The 18636-nt window shown below is 49.2% G+C and overlaps 1 protein-coding gene across 2 annotated transcripts in view; it reads left to right on the top strand.

The window, feature by feature from the left end:
* The first annotated feature begins 6430 nt into the window (after positions 1 to 6430).
* Positions 6431 to 18636, top strand: part of DRP2 (dystrophin related protein 2) — a 30835-nt gene continuing 18629 nt past the window's right edge. Inside the window, exons 1-2 of one of the 2 annotated variants that reach the window (XM_064713125.1) lie at positions 6431 to 6743; positions 14355 to 14491. In XM_064713125.1, the coding sequence (XP_064569195.1) occupies positions 14384 to 14491 (108 nt within the window). In that variant the 5' untranslated portion in view covers positions 6431 to 6743; positions 14355 to 14383. Of the gene's footprint in view, positions 6744 to 14354; positions 14492 to 16624; positions 16997 to 18636 lie in introns of those variants that run through there. The other variant, XM_064713124.1, reaches the window with a different exon arrangement.

Below are 18636 nucleotides of genomic sequence, written 5' to 3'. Positions count from 1 at the left end.
GAAACAGCTGTGCTGGGGTGTTACAATGAGGCTTCTGCACACTTTTGATTTAGGGGTTTTGTAATATCATAAACAGGCCATGGCAGTGGCCATTTCAGTTTAACTGCATCCTGTAGCATTGCTAGTAGCTTTTTATCTGATTTCAAAGAGTGAGGCCTCTCCCTTTGGAAAAATCTCTGCGTGGGTATTAAATAGGATTTCAAAGTAGTGGGCCAGAGCCCTGTCTGGGGTAAGCAGCCACAGCTCCACTAATTTCTAATGGATCTGTGTTGAGTTGCACCAGCTGAACATCTGGTCACACAACCAAAGCCATTAACCCCTCCCTGTCAGACACAGGGAGCATTATGCATCTGAAAATCCAAATGCCTTGGGCTGGAGTTAATCTGAAATCATCTTCTGAAGCCATGTTTGCTTTGTGTTCCTGTTCATCATTTTAATTTTGTGGTGGGAGGCTCATTTGTGCACCTTTATACATCAGAGTCTACTGCCCTTCCAGAGAGAGCTTGCTCTGAAAGAGTTAATAATTTCAACCTGTTTTCAGCTGGAATGAAGAAACTGGTTCCTCTGTATCCCTGCTTTCTATTCTTTTGTTGGCCTACTTCCCTCTGCTTGCATTTTGCATTCCTAATGCCATGAATAAATCAGGACCCAAGGATTTAGAAGGTGGTACAGCTGTAACCACTCAGAAAATGGAATCTGTGAGGCTTGTACTGCAGCTCTAGCAACTGCCAACATGGGTGCTCCTGAACTCTTCTAATAACATTTACCTGCCCCCAAAATAAAATCCACTTTGCCTTTTTTGATGCAATCTTTGAGATTTTTGTGCCTCTACCCTGTGTCTCCTCCCTTGGTTACCTTTGTCTTTTAGGCTGAGCTCAGTTGTGAGGCCTCTGGGGCAGGGTAATCACCTCCTGGCTGCTGGGACAAAATGGCTTATCACAAATCTGTGCACAGTGGAGACAGGAGCAGGGAAACTGTGGGGTCTGACCTGGCAAAGGGTTCATTTTCTCCATAGAATCACAGCACAGAGAAACTCCAGCCTGGCTGTTGTCCTAGATCTTCTGATAACTTGTCATTAATAATACACACTGGGCTGATTTGTAGCTCCATGGCTCCTGAGAGAGTGTGTGAGGGAGCTCTTTATGTGCTCTTTAGTCAGAGGATGCATCTAGTCTGGCTGAAAAACAACAGAGATTGGTAACAGGCTTGCTCTGGATGATGAATATCTTGAAAGAACAAAGTCTTCAAGTATTTTCTTCCAGGAAAGATGATTTATGTTGTACCAATGGGTTTCCCTCATTACAGCTCTGCTTTTTAAAATGGAAGCAACAATTATGTTCTGAAGAAGGCTGGATACCACCAAACCTTTTGACCAAGGATACCTTTTATGTCGTTAGCATTTGGTGATGTGGGTTTGGGCACAGGATTCCTGAGAGAACTGAATGTAGCTGTTAGACCTGTCCAAGTAATTATAGTTGGCAAGGGAGGTGTTGAAGCACACAAATACCATCCTGCAAGGTGTGTGTGTACCTTGTGAGGATGCCTCTCTGCCTCTCAGCTTCCTGTCTCGTAGGAGTAAAAAGTCTGCATAACACAGGGTAAGATTTTTTTTAATAAAGGCTTTAATCTCCAGGCTCACTCTTGCACAAATGTAGAAACCAAAACAGTTGATCTTAAAAAAAAAAAAAAAAAAGGGGGCTGTAGGTACCTACACAGGCTCTAAATACCATTTTAACCTTGACAGTGTTGAGAAATCTGTGGGCTGAGGCGTGATCCCATTCTGCAGCTGAATGAGTGAACATGCATCAGGCAGGCTCTGGTACCTGCCAGAAACGTGACACAGGATGGGCTCTTCCAGCACAGCCTCACTCAGGGGATATTTAACTCACTGTAATGTGCCTGAGCTCCTGAGCTCCAGGCACTGGGTTTAGGCTGCAAATTGCAACAGATACTTTGAAAGATTTTACTCTCTGCCCAAATCCTTTGGGCTCTTCCTTTCAAGAGCGCAGGGATAAGCTTCTGCTGTGAACATGCATTTGATGTGCAGCTGTATCCCTGTGCAGCCTGGCTTGCTGTGCTCCAGTGTCAGTGCTGCCAGTGTGATCTCTGCAGGGAGAGGCTGCTCTCTGCAGGTTTCCTGCCAGCCCTCTCTCCATCTCAGGCCCTGCACCATCCCCATCATGGTTTGTTGTGCACGGATCACTAAGCAGTTTCCTTTCTCTCAGGGCACCTCTGTTCTGTGTCCAAGTGAATCTTCAGCAGTTCCTGTGTGATTGCTTTCCTGCTCCTTTGAGTGCACAGCCCAGTAAAGCAGGAGGGGGATGGAAAGCACATTGTAAATGTGTTGACAGCTTTTGAAGAACAAACCAGCCCCTGAAATCTGCCTTGTCTGCCTTACCCTCCCCTCCTGCATGCTTTTGCTTTCTTTTCTACCATTTTCTCCTTTCTCTTTTCTTTCTCAATCTCTCTCCCCAAATTCTTTTACACTCTTTTGATACCCTCTCCTCTTTCTTTTGGCACTTGCTGCTCTGAAAATATTTCCTTCCTCCCTCATAGTGTCTATTTCTCATTTGGGGGAATTGTTTCAAGGCCTGTGTGGGAACAAATGAAAAGGGGGATTAATTCTGTTTCTGAGTGCATGGCTTGCATCAGTTCTCTGCCCATTCTTCTCTCTCACCCCAGGTATCATGTGTTTAGAAAGTACCCTGCTGTTTTTCTAAATGCTTTCAGCAGGGTAGAATCTGCTCTGGGAAGGTTTTTGTGCTTATTGATGCTAGCAAAAGAGGTACAGTTATTTATTTTATATCAGTTATTTAAACAAAACAAGAAAAAAAAGCCCCCCAGGATGGTACAATACCCAGTCAACAAAATTATTTTCTTAGGGCTCTAATTCTAGTTTTGTTCCTCCTTGTTGAAGGGAGGCTCTTTGTGCTCTGCTCCCAGCCTGCTGGCCTGTCTAATGTACTGGAATTGATGGGCAGGTCTGTCCCTTTGTGCAAGACCTGCTCCTCTGGCTTCCCCTCCCAGGTAGGAACAGCACAACCACTGAGATCAATGATGCTGAATCAAAACAGAGCTGCAGCTGTCTGGCTGTGGGCAGCTGTGAGAGAGCACAGTGCTGTCTGATGCTTTAATTAGGAGGAGCCTCAGGTGAGGGAGCCCTGTGTCTCAGGAAAACAGGGATTTGTAGGCTCTTGGGGAAAAATTGGATTTTTTTCAAGCCATAAGGGACCTTGTCCTGGCTCACAAGCCTCTCACTAAACTCTTCTCCAGCAGATGGATCCACAAGGACTGTGGGTGTATGGCTCTAGGGAAAGTGCTCTTCTTGCTGTCTGCCTGTATTCTCTTTTTAACAAGGATAACTCTACATTGTATTCCTGGCCAAAGCATCTTTCTCTAAAACACTTTAATTGGGGTAAATGGATAAATTTGAGCTTTACTCTGAAAGGGAAAGAATGTCCCAAAGTCTCCAAAGGATGGTAACAATACTTTCTCTTCTGTACCAGAGAGATGAACTTTCTCTTTCAGGAGATGTGATGTTTCAAAGAGCGCATTTTGGGAACCAATTCCCTGTGACAAGCACTATTTTAGAAGATAAAGTTAATTGGTGGGAACTTATGGGAAGAAAAATGTAAAAGTAATAGCCTTTAATTATACTGAACCCTGAAGTTTTATGTTGAAAATATGAATGCCAGAATTTTAGGTAATGGTTTTTGTTTGGTTGGTAATGCAAGAATAATTACTGTTATGGATATTCCAGCTTACAAATGATTAATAGTAATGGCTTTGTATATTGAGAATGTAACACAGAATTTAGGCTGAAAGCAAACACAGCCCTTATTTCTAGCTTTTAAAACTTTCAAACTAAAAATACTGTCTGTGTGTCTCTCTATATGTGAATTTTATGTTCAAGCCTTATAAAACTTGTCCAAATTTTTACCTATTGTATGATTGTACTCTGTATTTAGCACTGTTCATATTGAGATATCCCTGTTGGGAGGGTGGACATTGTTAGTTTTCCTAATAAGGTACATATTTGCTGTTTCATAAAACAGAAAATGACTGAAATGTTTCATTAGGGGAATACATAAAGTAAGTACCACCGTATCTTCTGGAAGCTCAGCTCTTGGAGCTCTTTGGGAGATTTTTTTGGCTTAAGTTCTCTTCAGAACTCAAAGTACACCAAATTTAGCCTCTCATCTCAGAAACCTTCCCATACACTTAAAAAAGTTGTAGTGCTTATGTGAAAACTGTGATTATGACACATCCGAGCTGGTCTCCCTCGTTCCCCTTGAGTTCTGAATTCCTCCTCTCCTTGCCCTAATTTTATCCTTAAAACAGAAAGTATTGGAGGACTTGGGAAGATGTTTCCAGCCCTGGAAGGAACTCTCCCAGCAGAGATTCTGGTTTGCCTCATAATTTAAACTAAACTGACACAAGAAATATTTTTTCTCTACTGCATTTTAACAATCAATAATTGAGGATGCTTGTACAGGAAAGCACCTTGTATTTGTGGTTCATGCTGTCTGCTCACATCTCTGTGCTGCTGTCTGTCTTGTGTGCATGTGTAAATTGGCTTGATATGTTTATCCATGTTGTCATGTCCCTTACAGCTGCTGCTGGTGACAGACACATGCTGCCATGGGATTTGGGCCTGTCTCTCTGGAGGATGGTGTCTGTGGAGCCGCCTGGACAGCCCTTCCAGACTCTGCTGTTATTTCCCTCCTCTCTCTCCTTATTTAACCCAAGATTTCTTATTTGTCTGTGTGCACAAAAATAGCCCAGCAGAGTTCTCTGCTCATTTTTGTCTTCTGATCCATATCTGGTTTTTTTTTGGGTCTAAATACAGCTTTCCAGGAGGGATTTTATTGCATCAGTACAGCTGTTGTGGAAGCAGGAGCTATTGAAGAAGCTTTTAAGAGCAGAAGGTGTGGAGTGAATAAGTATTCTTGGGTTGGTACTCCAAGTATTCAGTGTTGCTCCTTTTGGAACCAAAGATAAGGAGGTTGCTATTTAAAAATCTCCTTTCAGTGTGGTTACAGGAGTTCTCTGTGCCTCGCTGTGCTCTGCTCCTGACTCCTGGTGCACCCATCTGGGATCAAGGGAGAACTTCAGGCACTCACCTGCTGCAGGTTGTAGCTGCTACCATCCCAAGGAGCTCACTGGTTCCCTGATGACTCTCTCAAACATATTTTACACAAGATCAACGATATTTTGAGTTTTAAACCTTCTCCATGTTTAAATTGGTGACCTAGGAAAGCTTTTGCTCTGTTTGCATCCCTATGGAGTGGGATTAAAGTTCTGCTCTCTGAGGTGCCCAAAGTGGCTGAAAGGTGATCGTGGGCTCCCCAGCCAGCTGGGCACAGCCCTGGGGTGGTTTGGGCACTGTCCTTCTGTGCAGCACCATCATCCTTACACCCACAGGAAACCCTGTGATGCTGCAGAGAGTTTTCCAGTTGTTATTTCCATTGCTGGCTTTACCAGGAGTGATTTTTCAGGAATACAGTGGAGTTGTGAAGCTGTTACAGTGCTGGTTCTGAGTGAACCTGCATTTTGGAATACACCTGAGACAGGGAATAAATGTATAGAAATGGAAAATGTTTATAAACAGCACTGATATTTCTGGATAACATAACTGTGTGAGCAGCAAAATAACATTTTTAGTCTGCCAGCTCTGGGGAAAAATGGGCTAAGACTCATTAAAGACCGTTCTGACAAGGACCAGAGTTATTGTATTTTCTGACTTTTAATTTTCCCATGGAGAGGCTGAGACAGACTAGTGCTTAAAACAGAGAGCGGGGATTACATTTGAATCCTCTTTTTCACCAAGTAATTGAATTCTGCTTCTTTTTGTGTTATATGAAAATAACAATACTTGGTGGCTTGAGCATTTTGAAATCCTTGGGTGGAATGATCTGCAGAACTGTAAACTGTTATCTATGGACAAAAACCCCAACTCTGTGTCTGTGTCCTCACCCAAGCTAGCAGCTCCAATCCTCCTGTTTCTTGTGAGCTGAGAGAAGATACCCTGACATTTAAAAGGAGAATTGCCTCCTTCCTTTACTTATTTTTCTTTTCTAATAAGAACAGGAAGCACATCCAAAATTAAGCGATAATCCTATTTTTGCTCCTTAACTTTAAAACGGGCTATTCTTAAATTATAAAAATCTAATGTCAGATACCCAAATTGTGCTTAAGGAAGGAGGCGACTGTGTCTGGCATTTTCCAGCACACGCGTGGCCATATCTAACCTAAAATGAGAGGCGCTGGGAGATGCCGGCGAGCAGAGGGAAGCGTGGCTGAGCCCAGCGGCCCGTGGCAGCTCCCCAGAGGTCAGATCTCTGTGTGTTTGTACCTCTCCCCTCCTCCCTTTTCTCTCCCCCTTTCCATGTGTATTTTGTCTCCTCCTCCTCCCGTGCGTGCCCATCTTTGCATCCCCGCTGTTCCCTCCCCTGCCCGGCATCCTCGCTCTCGGGCCGGGCTCTCGCAGGGCCGGGCGCTCGGGGGGCTCCGTCCTTGCTCCCCGCCGATCCGAGGGGATCTCTGTGAGCCGGGCGAGCCTCTGCTGCTGCTGCTGCTGCCGGGGATGTGATGGCATAGCAACACAGCAGCCGGGGCGGTGGAGGAGGAGGAGGAGGAGGAAGGCAGCGGTGCCGAGGCTCAGCATGCAGCCCTGCCCCAGGGGCTCCGCTGCTGATTCACAGCCAGCCCCGCTGCCCGCCCGGACCCGCCGCGCTCGCAAGGTAGGCCACGGCAAAACGACTGTGTTCCTGCCTGGGCTGGGAAAAGGGAGAATTCGGATGGATGGTTCAAAGTGGGCAATGCGCTCTTTGGGGTGTGCGTGTCCCTTGGCAGCAGCGCTGCCCGTGCATGTGCGGGTGAGGAAACTTGCGGAGAAGGAGAGAAGGGTGTCGGGGTGGGAGCAGGAGAGTGGCCAAGAGCATCTCCAGGAGGGAGAGGCCGGGGAGCAGCTGGGGATGCGGATTCCCGAGGCGAGCAGCAGAGCCCGGCGTGCCCGGCTGCGATGCTTTTTGCTCATTGAAGGGTTATTTACCCCGGCAGTGTTTATTTACCCCGGGCAGGGCGTGTGGTGGCCTTCGAGCATCTTCCTGGCAGGATCAGGGCACCGAAACACTCCTCACGAGCATCAGCCCACAGTCCCAGCTCTGCCCTTCCCATCCAGCACCTTACGCGGTCCAGCCTTGCTCCTTTATGTGTCCGCCCTCCCCTCCCCCAGCTCCTTTCACTCATCCTTCCTCCTCCTCCTCCTCCCCTCAAGGGCTGGTATTGCCACCACTGACCTTCCCCTGGCTGCAGGCAGCCCTGATTGCCTGCAGGAAGCACAGGACCTCTCCTGCTCCCCAGGGCTCTGCCTCCCTCTCCCAGCCAGACAGGACAGCCTGGGCTGTGCTTTCTCAAGATTTGGTGCCACAGATTGTTCCAGGTGCCCAGTCCAGCCTGTTCCCTCCAGCCTTCCCTCCAGCACAGCATCACAGCTGTGGAGGTGCCCTGGTGGAAGTGCCAGCATTGTGTTTGTGGGGTTTCAATGCTGAGATTGCCCATGTGCAGTGACAGGGGTGTGGAGCAATTATTCCCATACCCTTAAATGCCATGATTTCTCTGGGAGAAACCAATGTTTGTATTTTGGGTTTTAGTGATGTAAAAAAGGTCTAGTCAGTTTTTGGTCAGTTTGTTTTCCTTGTGCCCTAATCCAAGGTCCCTCACACCTCTCCTGCTGCTCACCTCTCTGCCTTGGACCTGTGGGAGTTCTTGTTTGGTTATTCTCATTAATGGCCTTTCCTGCCTGAGCACAGTGCCCTTGTTGAGGAAGCTGTGTGAGGTCCCAGCCATCAGGTTCAGCTGTTCTGGGGGGGTTTCCATTCTCCTGGCATTCACATGTGGCTCTGGTGCCATCTCACACCCTCCCTGTGCTGAAAGCTCTTTCCCTGATGCTGTGAGAGCTGTCCAGGCAGGATTCTGGAGGCAGCAATGATGTGGTGGCTCTCTGGAAAGGAACAGGACCACAGTCTCCCTTTGCAGCACTGTCCAGGAATGTGGAGTGCTGGGAGGGGAAGTGTTGGAGTGTTGCTGTGAGGTGATGCTGTGTTCAAGTCCTCTCTGAGAAGGGATGAGGATCATGCCTCTGGATTAATGCCTGAGGCAGATCAATGCTGCTCTCTAAACCTGGCCAGGGCTGGAGCTGTGAATGGGGCTGCTCAGGTTGGAGTGGCTCTTCAGAAAACCAAGCAAAGTGAGGCAGGGAAGGGATTAAATGAATGGGTTCAAACAAAAGTCCTGAGTTCTGGAGACATATGGTTATTTCTGAATATAGAAATGTTTCTAGAAGTACATTCAAGGTTTCCACTTTAGCCTGGGTGTCTGTGATAAAAGCATAACAGAGGAATTATAAGTATCATGAAATAAGACATACTGACCAGAAAGAACTCAGTCTTCAAAAAACTCCCATTTTCATAGGTGTATGAAGATGAAACCAATCTTTTCAGAATTGAGCCAAAATTGCTCCATTCCATTTTCCTTTGCATAAGAATAAGGTCATTCTGCCACATCTCAAGTAGGGAAAGGAAATGTGACTCCATGGGGCACACAGCCTGGCCATTAAATTCATGGCCTCAGAAGGGCAGAGAGCCTTGTGCTTTGGCAGGGAGTTTATTGTAAAAACGACCTTGGGGGCAAGGCAGAGCATTCAGTTTAGAGAAGCAGGTGCCAGCTCTACATGAGAATGAGAAGCCAAGTGCCAAGGCAGCCAGGAGTCAGCATTGCCTTGGCCATCAGAGCTGAGTGTGGGTGTGCTCTTCCCACTGTTGTTGATCAGTTACACAGCCTGGCAAATGGGTGATGTGCTTTTCACAATGCAGCAAAACTTGTTTGCTGCTTCCAGCAGCAGGGGAGGTTCAGGTGCTTAGAGGAGAAGGGCAAGGCTTGAGGTTTTTACTGGTTTAAATTGGCAGTTTCAGGGCTACAGGAGCCACATTTCTGAAGGAATGTGCAATTTTTATGCTCGTTGCGACCTTCTTTCAGTCATTAGGAAAGTGTTTCCCCCCTGTTCTGCTGTCCCTTTTGGGAGGTTGCTGCCTGCTCTTCTCCTGCTCCTTCTGTCTGTCAGGTCTAGCAGGCAGCAGCTCCTCTGTGTCCAGCCCAGCAGGGCTGTGGGCTCACAGCTGGCTCCTCTGCCTGCTCGAGTCATTATCTCAGTACTTTAAGCTGCTAAGAGAGGGTAAGAGTTCCTAGGAAAAGTGAGCTTTAGAGGGAGCAACTTAAAACCCAGCTGGGAGTCTGAAACGACATGCAAAAGAAATGTAGGTTTTTCAATCTTCCTTTAAAAAAATTCCCTAAGTTATTTTTGAGCCTGGAGAAGGGTAGTCAGTGTTGCATGACCATGTTGTGGGCATACACCCACACTCACCTGGTGAGGTGGGGACATCATCATCACCACAGTTTCCTAGTGCAAAGCCACCCGGGGAAATTTTTCAGTTTGAGGTTGTGTGTGTGTATTCTGTTGCTTAGGAAAATGGAGAGTGAGTGAGCCGGGGGAAAGGATGCTGCTTCCTTATTTAGATGTGTGGCAACTGTTTATCCATTGAATTAAAATAACATTTTGGTTATGAGCTCCAAGTCCAAGTGGCCATTTAAGAAAGGAGCTCATTAGATGTGAGAGTTCCCACTTGACCCACCCTCAGTGAATAACACATCTTGTGCTGCTTGCTCACCACCAGATAAACCAAGGTTTTATGTTAATTCTCATGCACAGGTGCTTAATTGAAGCACCCTTCATTTTAATTAATAAAGGGGCCCTGGTTCTTTGGTGGAAGTGCAGTGTGATGCCCAGCTTTGGCCTCTGGGATTTCTAGCCCTCTGATGATGGGGTTGGAAATGCTCCCACGTGTGGAAGATTGCTGACAGTCCCTTTCAGGGTACATGGGAGCACATAACACCAGGAAAATGTTCGGATGATTTTTGTGGGAGTGTGTTTGGGTATCTATTCTGGGTTTGTAAAGAGATGGAGATGAAGGGCCAGTGCTCTGTGTTGTTTTGATGTTGATCCCACTAGGACAAAGGTTGCTTTTCTCTCACCAAACCTTGACCAGTGGGGTCTTGGGAAGTAGGTCATCTGGCCTGCGATCTCAGGCTTCAATTATTTACTTACAAGTGCAGAAAATAATTTTTTTGCTGAAACAGGATGTGTTGTTTAGCTGTCGAGGGAGTCCTGCTGTCTGTCAGCCTGGGAATGCTGCCTTTGTTAGCATCTACATGGGAGCTGAACTCTGAAATATCCACAAGCCTCCCACCTTTCCCCTGAAAGGACACCAAACATGCTGAGCTAAAATGTTATTACTTCTCTGTACAGTAAGTTAAACAACAACAAAGCCATTAACATTTCCAGCAGCAGGGAACATGTTTGTATTTCCACCCTCCTCATGGGATAGAGGCTGAGCTGAGCTGCCTTGCCTCAAGATGTTCCCATATTTTTTTCCTTATAGGCCAAGATCTGAAGTGGAAAGTTTCAGGGAAGAATGTTTAGGAGGAAATTAGGAATTCAAAGCATAAACTATGTGATTGAGAGACCTCTTGATCTGGAAATTCAACATGACACTCTACTGCCTGGGACAGGTTTCTAATCCTGGGGGATGTCTTATAGCCATGGAGGGTCAGCTGCAGTGTGAATTCCTTCACTGAACTGTGAATTCCCAAACTGTTTGGGGGAGTTTGGATTTGGGTTTCTATCAGGGGGATTTTAAACAAATGCAGCAGAATTGGAGAATTCTGTGCACCATGTGCATCTTCTGTGCATCTTCCTTTTGGCTGGGATGGAGGAGAGGTGCTGGGGAGCTGGGGCAGCCTCTCCAGCCAGCCAGGGGTGCTGCTGCAGCAGGTCTGGGAAGCAGAGAGGGCACAGAGATCCCTGGGTGGTGCAGAGTTGTGTGACAGAGCTGGAGCAGGACTGGCTGGGCAAAGGCTGTTCCAGCTGCCTTTGTCAGACTGCTGGAAAGAGGGGAGTGGGACAGGCTCTCCAGTGCTGAATTTGTAACAAGTAGGAAGAGGAAAAAAAGGCAATTATTTTGGTTTTAGTACCTTTAATACCCAAGCATTCATCTGTTGAAAAGTAACATCCAGATTTTTTGCTTTCTCATTTTTCAGCTAGAGGATCATCAAGGTCTCAGCTGTGGTAGTGGTTTGGGTACTGAAGTGTTTGGGAGCTCTCACACAGCACTGTGGAACATGCACTGCTTCATTTCTTAGGGTGTTCTGAGAGCAGATTCAAATGTTGGGTGCTTTGTATGAGGGAGGATGCAAAACAGCCCCAGGTAAGGAGGTTGTACCTGATGCCTCTGATCTGACACCTTTGTGCCTGGAGTGGTTCCTCCAGCACAGACAGGTGAGAGACGCCAGTGGGAAGGGTTTCCCTCCCTGCTGTCTCCACTGTGTGGGTGCAGTGCCCCAGTCCCTGCTCCATGGTGACTCTGCAGCTGCTTCTTGCAGTGCCCACCTGTGGGAATTCTCACCTGAGCCTTGATGCTTGTTCTGCTTGCACAGAAATGTGCCCAGGGGACCAAGCTCACTTTGTATCTGTTTGAACAGCCTGACCACGTTGTTCCCTGAGCCCTCCAAAGGAGAATCTCTCAACTCATTTCAATTAGAGGTTGGAGTAGGCTGTGGGGATAAGAGTTTTTGTTGTCTGCACTTCAATCTGGTTTGAATGATGTTGAACCTTGGCTGTTGTGTGCTGGGGCTCCAGCACCAACCTAAAGCAGAGTTCAGAAGGTGGATGGTGGTGTGGGAGAGGCAAAGTGGATCACAGGTTTGGCTCTTGACAGGAGGAGGCATCAGGCAGCAGGAATTTAGCCAGGAAGCATCCACAAAATCTGCTCCACATGCTGCAGTGCCCAGCCCCAGAGCTGTATGAAGCACTGAGGTAGGAGTGCCAGAACTGGAGCTGTTTTGTGTGCCTCAGCAGAGAAGCAGAGCAGATCCAAGAGCATTTCTCCTTGCCTGGTTCCAGCAATAGCAGGGAATTTGGCAGGGGGTCCCGTGGAGCTGCTGCCTTGCCTGCAGACGTGCCTCTCTGTCTGGTTGTCTCTCTCTCCCCTGGATGTGCTCCTCTGTGCTGCCTGCTGTGCAGCTCACTCAGTCCCATCTGCGTTCTCTGCCTCTGGGCTTTGTGTTTGCTGCTGCAGAGTGCCAAAGGGCAGCTGAGCACTGCCCTCCACCCTGCTCTGGTGTTCCTGGCAGCGAGGTGATGCACAGGGCACGGCTGGGCACTGCCCTTTGCTTGGCACTCAGCTTGTGCTGGGACTGCTGCCTTGGACAGGCTTTAGCTCCCTGTGCCATCTGTGTCCTGATGGGCTCTGCCATCCCTGGAGGAGCACAAGGAGCCTCAAGAGTGCAGCAATGCCTGTCCTTATTTCCATGATGCTGGCAGGGAGCGTGGACACCCTACACATGCATACCTGCAGGAGCAGGGTTCCCCACTCCTGTCTCAGAGTGCACCTGCCCTGTGCATGCACAGCTGTCACTCGGCAATATGCACTCAGAGCAGAGCTGCTGACCAGCCCAGCACTGCTCCTGCTCTCTGTGCTGGTGGCAGGCACTGCCAGGGGCCAGGCTAAGAGCAGAGAGCCCAGGTGTGTGTGTGTGTGTGTGTGTGCTGTTGGAGGGCTGGCTTAACTCCTCTGGCCAGCACACACCGCTGCAGTTTCACTGCACTGTGGCACAGGAAAACCCAGGCCTCAGGATGGCAGCTACTGTGAGATATCACAGAACCTCTCTGCAAAATCCATGGATTTCCCTGTCCTGGGGAAGAGCTCAGGGGCATTCCTCTGTCAGGGGCTGTGAGGAAAAATAGCATTCCACACGCTGAGAATTGTATCTCAGCTAGATTGTCATTTAGAGGAACAGAGCCCAAATGGCACAAGCACTGGAGGAAAAGGAGATGGTGCTACCTTCTGTCAGAAATCTTCTGTACCCTTGGGGTTGGGTGTGGTGAATTTGCACCAAGAGGCTGCAGAGCTTTGAAGACCCTGGAATCTATAATGATTAATGTGGGTCTCATAATCCCCTGATAATCCCCTGCCTGCATGGGGGAAGGAGCAGGGATGCACAGCCTGCAGTGTTCATTGGAGCTAATGGGCAGGAGAGGGAGAGGACGAGACCTTGGACTGTCAGCCTGCTGGAGAGCTCAGCACAGGCTGTTCTGCTGCAAAGGGAGAGCATTATAGCTGTAAAAATCACTCAGAGATTAAAAAAAAAAATCACAGGATAATCTCTTAATGTGTGTAATTGAGGGCAGAGAGGCAGAGGAGGCTCGGGCAGGGCAGTGAGGGCTGTGGAGGTGCCAGGGATGGGCAGCATGCACAGGGCCAGGGGGGTTTCTCCTCAGCTGTGCAGGGTGGCTGCTGTCAGTGCAGGATGTGCTGTCTGATCCTGCCCTGCCCTGCCAAGCAGGAGGGGTCCCCAGCTGTCCAGGTGTGAGGAGCCAGCAGCCTCCTCCCATGAGCATCACTCATTGCCCTGCAAGCAGCCATGAGCTCTGTCTGCTGGAGCAGGTGATTTTCACCTTGTAAAAGTAGGAAAGCAGTCACCAAGTCTTCTCTGAGCTCTGTTTCTCATGGCTTTCCATAAAGCTGAGATGGTGCTGGCAATGAAATGAATCCTTGTTTTAGCTCATTTGGAGTCCAAACAACAAAACCCAGCAGCATTGTGAGCAGAGGTCTCATTTCTGATCTATAGAATAGTCCAGGGGCCACTGCTAACTGGCTTTACAGGTCATGCAGTTCAAAAATGGGGATAATGAAGGGAATTTTATAGCTCATAATGAGCAAAATCTCATAAAAAGCCAGCTCACAGTATGAGATACATGAAGTTGGGGCTCTAGGCAGTTTTCCTTCTGAATATAAAAGGAAAAAACAGGTTTGAAAATGTTGTCTGTTATGGGGAAATGTCTGTTCTGTCTAAACATAAGTTGTTCTGGATTAAAAACCATACTGTACCACCCGCTAGGAAGAAAGTGAATGTTATCTCAACCACAACTAGAGCAATGGCCATGCTAGTGAGATCCTCTCTCCCTTTCTATAACCATGGGCATCTTGTACAGTTCAACAAACCCAGCCCTTTCTAAAAGTGCAGTATAGTCTGTGGGACTCACTAACACCAAATTGCATAACCAGGTGGAAGAAAAGAGTTGGATGCTTAGATGAAACTAGATTGTAGCACCAGTAGAAGTACATTAAATTAAAAATGCTTCCTTTAGTCTCCAGCTGCGCTGCGGGCAGCTGGGAAGGGGCTCAGCTCTGTGAGGAGGTGCAGGCTGACCCAGGCACTCTGCTGCTGCCTTTCAGGTGCTCCATGCCCGTGACCATCAGCTCTGATGCAGCCCCTGGTGATGCAGGAATGGCTCCATGTCCTCCCTCCGTGTCCTGAGTGGCCCCTCCCGGCCCAGGCGCAGCACAGCAGCCCTGCCCGCCCGCTCTCTCAGGTAAGAGCTGCCCCTGAGCCCTTCCCTGGCAGATTTGTGCACATCTTGTAGCTTTCTTGGGGGGCAAAGCAGCCCCTCTGCCCTGGGGAAGGGGAGGCTGAAGCTCCAGCCCCCATCCCTCCAGGAGGAGAGCGTGTGCTCTGCTCCAGCACTGCTGCTGCAGAGTGTTCCCCAAAGCAGGGGAGGAGAGACCTGCAGAGCTGGACTCTGAGCTCTTCCACAATAAAGAATGAGAGGTTACTGTAAACACCTCTCATGTATTTGGTTGGGCGCATTTTTCTTTCCTGGAAACCTGGAAGAATGTCAGCTTTTGGTGAAAATGCAGCTTTTCTACTCTTTCTGGTTGCAGAGAGGAGATTGGAAATAAGCCCCTGGTGGGTTGTATTGATGCTGTAAGGCAGAGCAGGAATCTGACCTCTTACTAATCTAATTATCTTGAGGGACAGATCTTGGTGTCCCTCCTCCTTCACCAGGCTCCTCAGCAGAGGGGCAGGAAGGTCTCGGGACTCTGGGTAAGTGGCAGGGCAGATGGAAGGACAGAAAGGTGTGCTGGCAGCTGTCTGCAAGGCTGCCTGTGCTCTGCACTAGGCTGTCATGAGGTGCTTTAGCCCCTCTGCTGTGGGGAGAGGCTGCCTGGGCTCTGCCAGGCTGTGGGTCCCTCTTTAGCCCTTGGTCCCAGGGTGCTCTCCCCTGTCTGGGCACTGCCAAAGGTTCCCTTGGGCACTGGCAGTGTTCTCCCCAGGACAAACCAGGTCCCAGCTCTGCCTTTTCCTTTTTTGTTGTGTTCCAAGCATGAGAATCAAGGCTGAGCCTGAGGTCTCTCCCTGCTGGGGCTGACCATCAACCTGGACCTGTTTGCCTCAGGGAGCTGGGGTGTGCAGGAGGGAGGCAGAGCTGCCTCTGGAGAGGCTCCAGCTGCAAGGATGAGGCAGGGACAGGCTCTTGGTGGCTGAGCCAGGGGTTCCTGGCCCCAGGGTGGCTGCTACAGTGCTGCTGTGGGCCAGTGGTGGTTGATAAACAGCCTGGCAAATGAAGTGACGAGGGAGAGGGATAGAATAGGATGAGCAGGGAAAAGCCTTCCTGACCTGCTGAGCAGGGATCAGAGCCCTGTGGGATTTGCTGGGGGAGAGGAGGGGAGTGGGAGCAGGAGCAGTGTTAAGGACAGCTCCCTGTTGGAAGGGCTGCTGCTGGTGCCTAGGAAACAGCTTCTCTGTCCTTGCTGAGAGCTCTGGGCAGGCTGCACACAGCCCTTCCTCACTGCAGCCCCCTCCTGCAGTCTGGGAGCTGCTCTCCCATCTGTTGGACCTGAGGGGTGCTGGGGACAGGAGCTGGCTGTGCTGGTCCCACAGGGAGGGCAGCACCCTCTGGGAAGAGAGGGGGAGATACTGGGAGCTTTTCTTTCCCTCCCTGTAGGTGGAAGAGAGCATGATAAAAATTCTGGGCGTCAGGACTGTGGGGGACACAAGAAGCCAGCCCAGAGCTTTTTGGCAAAAAGAAACTATTGGCACTTGGTCCAGGCTGGCATGAACATCTGCTGGTACCCAACACTGTGCAGGGACACGTGGGGGACAACAAGGGCAGATCTCAAGAACCTATTCACCTTCTGGGTCACTGAGGCTTGATGGGATGATTTCCTGGATAAATCCCTTTCCTGGCAAACACCCCTGTGTGCTCCGTGTGTGCTCCAGCATTGGAGCCAAGGTCTGTGCTGGGCATCCCAGCACATCCCCTTTGCCCTGCCCTCGCAGGGATGGCTTTTCCAGTATTGTAAATCAAAGGTGACTCCGACAAAGGGGAGAGAGAATGATGCATCTGGTTCCATCATCAGAAGGCTAATGAATTACTAATGAATTACTTTATTATACTATACTATGTCCATTGTATCTAAACTGAATCTGCTGTGCACTCACTCTTGCTCACAACTGCTCACACTGCACTCATCTCTTATTCTCTCCTGACTGTCCCATGACAGTCTGACACACACACGCACACACACACACACACCTGGCCCTGATAGCCAAGGGAACCAAACATCCTCACTTTGGGTAAACCATCTCCCTATTGCATTCTACTTTAGCACAACACAGGCACAGCAAGCGAGATAAGAATTGTGTTTTCCCTCTTCTCTGCTTGTCTCACAGCCTCTCTCCGCTCAGAGGCCGTGTGAATAGCACAGCCCTGCACACACCTGCTGTCCCGTGGGGCTGTCCCCATGGGCACATCCCTGCCCTCGCCGTGCTCCAGGGCAGCCGCGGGCTTGGGGCAGGTTGGAGGCCGCTGGAATGCCGCTGGACAAAGCTGGGATTGAGGCTGGCAGGGATGGCTGCCGCCCCCTGCGCATTCCTGGGGGGTCAGTGCCCGGCCGTGCCGGCTCCGGCCGTGCCGTGCCCGCTCCTGCCCGGGGCGCTGCGGGAGCGATGCCCGCTCCTCCAACAGAGCTGGGGCTGGGAGCAGCGAGGGGCACCGGCCACAGCCCGCGGGAGCCACAACATAAACCTGAGACAGGTGAGGGTCCGGGCTGCCGGGGCTCTGGGGAAGGGATGCTGAGGGGATCTCAGAGGGAAAGTGTCGGAGTGTTGGGGGGTAGCACGGTTGGGATGGACGGAGACAGAGATCTCTGCAGCCAGGGCTGGAACTTGGGGTTTATTGCATTTATTGCAAAGGGCCTGGGTGCAGGGCCCTGCTGGGAGCTGCCAAACACAGCTCAGAGCAGATCTAAGAGAGGGGTACAGAGGATGAGAGAGTAAGAGAGTAAAAGGGTAAGAGAGCAAAAGCATAAGAGCGTAAAAGCAGCAAGCGAGTAAGAGGGGCAAGCGAGCAAAGTTCCTGTTACAATACAATAAATCATCTTCTGTGTTGAATATTCTGATTCTCACTAACTAATCTAGTACAATATACAAATTCTATAGCATTTACATACAGCCTATATGGATCACTACATTACCATGCTGTGTTACATTTTAAACCCTAAAAACTCCTCTTTGGGCCCCTTCTGCCAAGCTGCAGTGTCTGCTCTGAACCTTGGACCTGTCTGCAAGCAGAGGGTGTTGTTCCATCAAAAGGGGATTACCTTCAGCCAGCCACACCATTGTTTTGTCATTGTTCAGTAACTAAGAGATCTCAAAGCTTGCTTTCATTTCAATCTCACTTATAGTTTCCATATTCTCAAAATCTTTTGCTAGGCAATCATATTTATAAGGCTTCCCTGTTTCATCTTCCCAACAGGAAAGCATTTCTTTCTCTCTCTGCTGGCTTGCAGGGGGTTTGTCCAAGGGAAGCAGGTGTTCAGCACCTGCTCTCTGCTTGGCCACTGCTACGTGATTGTCTACAAGGTTTGGGAGCTGCAGATGTGGTGGGCTTTTAACTTATGGAATAAGGCTGGGAGGGCTGGGTTGTCTGCAGAGCTGTGTGTGGTGGCACCCAGGTAGAGCTGATCCTTCCTTTGGCATCCCCTGGGATAGAGGGGAGGGCTGGAGAGTTCCCTGGCACTGACCTACTTCAGGGCCATGAGCACCTGCACATGCAGAGTATTGGTTTTTCTATGTGCAAGCAGCACTTTTAGCTTCAGTGGATCATTATCCGCGGCCCCAAGAATCCTGTGAACTCTGTGGGTGATGGTTTTCTCTGTTTTCTTGGTGTTTCTGGAGTGGCAGGATGGGGAGGCAGAGAACAGCCTGTTGGATGTTTTTAGATGAATCAAACTTAGCACCAGTCTTGGCGATCATTTGATTTTTCTCTGAGAACTGGTGTGGAGGGGGTATTTTTAGCTGTGCAGCCAAATTCCTTGTCTGGTTGTTTTCTCCTGCCTGTTGTTCCCCTCGGCTTGGCTGAATTGCTTCTCCAGACACCTCCACGAGCCCCTGGACAGCACAAGTGACAAGTATGTATGTACACATTCCCCTTGCAAGAGCTGCTGCTTTTCCCCCAAGGCAGCTGCCCTTATCTGGCCTGTTGTATGCTGTTTAGAAAGTACTAACACATTTAATTATGGTTGATTAAGCACCTGGGGATAATTATCTCAAGCGAGCTCTGATATCAAAGCAGCACTCGATCGAAATGCTGCCATTTCTCCAACACAGCTCATTGATGTCTCACTTATGGGGAAATGTCCATGTGTTTTGCTTAACAAACTGTGGTTTTTGGAG

The sequence above is a fragment of the Zonotrichia leucophrys genome, chromosome 4A, assembly GCF_028769735.1.
Source record: "Zonotrichia leucophrys gambelii isolate GWCS_2022_RI chromosome 4A, RI_Zleu_2.0, whole genome shotgun sequence".
Classification (NCBI taxonomy): Eukaryota; Metazoa; Chordata; class Aves; order Passeriformes; family Passerellidae; genus Zonotrichia; species Zonotrichia leucophrys.
This window is presented reverse-complemented; position numbering and strand designations above follow the sequence as displayed.